This window comes from Notechis scutatus, chromosome Z (assembly GCF_049901735.1).
Source record: "Notechis scutatus isolate UNSWTSFEM ecotype Mainland chromosome Z, rNotScu1.2, whole genome shotgun sequence".
NCBI classification, from domain to species: Eukaryota; Metazoa; Chordata; class Lepidosauria; order Squamata; family Elapidae; genus Notechis; species Notechis scutatus.
In genome coordinates, this window is record NC_142025.1 from 94,452,663 (window position 1) to 94,457,084 (window position 4,422).

Here is a 4,422-nt window from a genome sequence, read left to right on the forward strand (position 1 = left end):
GATCTTGTTATCTGTGGAAATACATTGTCTTTGATTAAATTATTATGTATTTAAATTTGATGGGGTGGAATGTCAAGATCCCAGTACTTTTCATTTTAGAAATAAAACATTAACATAATTAATCCCTATAGAAAATACCCTTGGAAGGGCGGCATTAAAAAAAAAAAATCGACCCATCACGCATGCGCCGACTGTCAGCTTTCCTTTGTGGAAATATTTGAATTGCCCCTCCCGTCTCTTGAAAATGGTGCAGACTCCCCGCGACCGCTGCAACGTACGGCCGTTTCCCCGCCTTCCGCGCTTTTCAGCCAATCCCCGCCAACATCCGCGGCGTCACAAGGAGAGCCAGTTTTGTCCAGTTTGCGCTACCGCCTGCATCATAAAATGCGGAAGCTGGAGAAGGGAGGAGCTGAGCTTGACTGAGCTACGCCCACAAGCCCAACCTTGCCCAACCTCTCCCATCCCCCCCTCCAAGTTTTCCTCTTCCTAGCCAATCCTTGCGCCCGCCTACCGAGGCGCATTGACGTCATAAACCCCTCGCTGGTATATAACCCGTCGGACGTTTTAAACCCGCCCTTCCTGCTGCCTTTTCCTTTTTTAGGCGTTTCGGAGAGGCTGAGGAGCCGTCGTCGCTGCTGTTGTTATTGCCGCGCCCCGCCTTTTGCTGTCGCCGTTGCTGTTGTTGCTTCCGACCCGGGGAAAAGGGGAAGCGAAGCGCGTCGTATGTCCGCTATCCAGAACCTCCACTCCTTCGGTGAGGGGGATCCGGGAATGACTGGTGGGCTGCGGGGAAAACGGACGGTGCGGGAGGCCGCGTCAGGCCAGAGATGGAATTCGCTTGGGCCCCGATGGTGGGGTGGGGGGAAGAGGAGGGGGAAGGTCATCGGAGAACCTCGGAGGGGGAGGGGGAAACAATTGTCCTCAGAGCTGGGACGGGGGGTGAGCGAAGGCGGAGGGCTGCGGCGGGAGGCGGAGTTTGGACATGAGGGGGAAGGCCTGCCAGGAGGAGTCACTTTGGCAGCGGGGGGATTCTTCCACTTGGGGGTGAGCGATTTCATTGGTCGAACTCAAGCTAGGAAGGAAGCCAGCTATTCCAAGAACACGGCCGGTAGAGGTGGGGGTGGAGCCTGGCCTAGCTTGGCCTAAAATGCGCCTCGTAGAAGGGATAGGAAACGGGGACAGGCGCCTGAAAGATGGATACTGATAGCTGTTAGGATGAACGTAAGAAGGCATTGTTAGGAAGGACCGCCATCTTGTTTGCTCCTTCTGTTCTCCCCCCTCCCCCTTGTTGACGCACTTGCGAATTCCTGACGGTTGCGTCACCCTGCAAGTGGGAGGGCTCACTCGAGTCACGTGGTAACGTGAAGAATGTCTCCGCTGGAAGCAGCCTTGTTTCCGCATCGGTGCAAGAAGTGGGGAAGAACTATTTTTCCTGCTTTAACAAGGGTGAGAAGAAAGGAGTTTTACGAAGTTTTAACTGATTAAAAACTGGATGCCTGGGACCACCTGCTTCAGAGTGGCTGAACTTCAAATATGTAGCTGAAGATGCCCATTTTCATTGAAGTCTCTCAATCACTCTTTTCCCCTCTCCGACTATGGCATAAGCCCTTGTTCGGTTTAGGAGGGTGATTTCCATTCACATAACATTGGTAAATCCTGAAATTGCACCTCTTGTTGATTGACATTTTATATATATATATAATTTCAACTTTTTTCAGACCCCTTTGCTGATGCAAGTAAGGGTGATGACTTACTTCCTGCTGGGACTGAGGACTACATCCATATAAGGATCCAGCAGAGGAACGGCAGAAAAACCCTCACCACAGTCCAAGGCATTGCCGATGATTATGATAAAAAGAAACTGGTGAAGGCCTTCAAGAAGGTATTTGTGAAATTCTTAATCCTCAGTAATTACTTTACCTTTGTTAAGTGCTCAGAACTAAATAGTTAATATATGCTTTTTTCCTTCTGTAGAAATTTGCCTGCAATGGTACTGTGATTGAGCACCCAGAGTATGGAGAAGTGATTCAGCTTCAAGGCGACCAACGGAAGAATATATGCCAATTCCTCATTGAGGTGAACACAGCCATTTAAAATTTATGAGTTTTATCATTCAATATTGTTGGACTTGTGCACATAATTTATATATTTGATTTCTGCTACTAAAGTCAAAAGATTTTATTCAGAAGTAGCTGGTTTTATCTTGTTGTCAGGGTAAAATAAATGCAGCTGTTAATTTTACTAGAGTGGGTCACATTTTTAATATTTAATCTAAGTCAAACATTTTTTTCCCTTCAGATTGGACTGGCTAAAGACGACCAGCTGAAAGTCCATGGGTTTTAAGATTTGTGGGTCACCAAAATTCCAAGGAAGATGACTTACCCGCGATGAAAGATTCTTTGTGTCCTGCCTCATTAGTTTTAACCAAGCCAGCTTGCATAATGTAATCACATCAGGTTCCTTTTAGTCTGGACTAGTGTAACTCGGCAATGTAATAAACTGACAAGCGCTCATGTTGTGTTGTGTTGCTGTCCCTCATTTTTAAACCAGGTCCGGTAGTGTTGGTGTCATGCCAGAAGTTTGTTTTTGAGACATTGCTGATTAGATTTTAAATATTCTGGCTGTTTTAGGGACATCTAATATTTTAAGCCACCTTTGTCACAGAAATTGAGGCTAAATAACTACAAACTGTGAAAGATTAGGTCTCACCTACCTTTGTGTACCTGAAGGCATCTTTGTGCAAAGGTATTGGGGCTAAATAAATCAAAGTCTCTTTTAAATAGTCACTAAGGTGACTGAATTCAGGAAAGGTGTTAGCTTAATCTTTTAAATCTTAATCTTAAACTTTTAAAGGTGCAGTTTTTAAAGAATGTCATTGCAAAGTACTGCTTTAGCAACTAACAGCTGTGTGAAGCAACAGATAACTCGGTTGGAATCCTGATGTTCTGTGTAATGTATTTAAACTTTTATTTAAATAAAAATGATTTTCAGAAATATTTGCCTTGTATTTTAATACACTGTGAAAAGAAATTGGGTTCAAACAAAAATGTGTCCTTTAAGCCAGATTCAAGAAAATGGAAAGTGTTTCTAAAAAGAATAACATTTGCAGTTCAACTTGTCTGAATGCTACAAAGTAGTACTCTATTTCTCAGTGTGATTTTTGTTAATCTTACAGCTGTATCAGTGAAAATATAAAAAACCTGGTTGTGTACCTTTGTCTTTGACGTCAGCAATTGCATATAGATTCTTCATGATATATCCCCAGCTTCCTCTTTCTCCTCCTCCAATCTCAAAAATTACTGCATCATTTATCCAAGTACGCTATAGTCATGTTTACAATTTTATACAACATAATTCCCAAATGTTAGGTATGTACATTAAAAATGGTAATAAGATACTGTATACATTTCAAGTAGCTGAAAGTATATTTGCTTAATAATTTGAAAAAATATTTAATTGCATTAATAGAAATTTATAATTCCCAATAAAGACAAAAGCACTTTACTCAAAAGTATAATCGCCTCTCCCTCAAGAAAATCCAGAGAAATTTCATGCATTTTATGGGGAAAAAATCATTCTTATATGTACTGCTAAAATTCTGATTGTCCTGTAACCCTTAACTCTAAAACAATGCATCATAGGGCAACCAATCCAGGACTCAACTCAAACTGAACTTTGGTAAATTCTGTAAAACATGATATAAATGGCATTTTATTTAATACAAAATTCAAAACATTTTGTTTTGAGTGCTACACAACTCTCCATGGGCTACTTCCAAGGCAGATAGATCTCTTGGATTAGAAACTGCCACTATTGAAGGTATTGGTGATGACCCAAGGGTTGCAATTATTGAATATTAATTCCTAAGCATTTTAAGAAAGTTTATATAATTTACGTTGAATTGTCCAGAGACAATAAGCCATGATAGTTTTTCATCATCATCCTTGTTAGAGGAAAAAAAATATTTAAAAACTAACTTGAATATGGTTGCCATGAAACTAGCAAAGCATTTTGACAGCAGAAAATAAAAACATTTCTGAATAATCTAATAAATATGAACATAGACATAGCTGATAAGATCAATAAGGAGGCCTAACCAAGTAACCTAGAATTCCTTGGGGCCAAGGGTGGGATGGCCCTCCAAACAGGACAATTGCCACATGTATCAATGATATGTACTTTCCAATGTATTTTTCATGTTCTTCGAATCAGTATGCAATGCTTATGCACACAACAGATTTTGGACAGGTGATGGTGAATTACCGTAAGGAAATGTTTGACAGGATGTAATCTCAAAAGTAATGCATCTGTAAAAAGAAGTAATGCACCTGTAAAAGGCCTGAAAATTGATTTGGCTGCCAAGTACCATATTTATTACATCTACTTCTGGCTTGTCAACAGACTTTCAATAACTGATTGCTT

At 41.3% G+C, this 4,422-nt stretch overlaps 1 protein-coding gene across 1 annotated transcript; it reads left to right on the plus strand.

Moving 5' to 3' along the window:
- The first annotated feature begins 572 nt into the window (after nucleotides 1–572).
- EIF1 (eukaryotic translation initiation factor 1) lies at nucleotides 573–2,994 on the plus strand. Its single transcript, XM_026669873.2, has 4 exons — nucleotides 573–754; nucleotides 1,719–1,882; nucleotides 1,975–2,076; nucleotides 2,299–2,994. The coding sequence occupies exons 1-4, from the start codon at nucleotides 724–726 to the stop codon at nucleotides 2,341–2,343; spliced, it is 342 nt and encodes a 113-aa protein (XP_026525658.1). The 5' UTR covers nucleotides 573–723; the 3' UTR covers nucleotides 2,344–2,994.
- The last annotated feature ends 1,428 nt before the right edge of the window (nucleotides 2,995–4,422 follow it).

Excerpts from the sequence above, each read along its gene's own strand:
- EIF1 (XM_026669873.2), top strand. The coding sequence starts at position 724 with ATGTCCGCTATCCAGAACCTCCACTCCTTCG. Across the intron at positions 755-1,718 it reads CCAGAACCTCCACTCCTTCG|ACCCCTTTGCTGATGCAAGT; the intron begins GTGAGGGGGATC and ends AACTTTTTTCAG. Across the intron at positions 2,077-2,298 it reads TATGCCAATTCCTCATTGAG|ATTGGACTGGCTAAAGACGA; the intron begins GTGAACACAGCC and ends TTTTCCCTTCAG.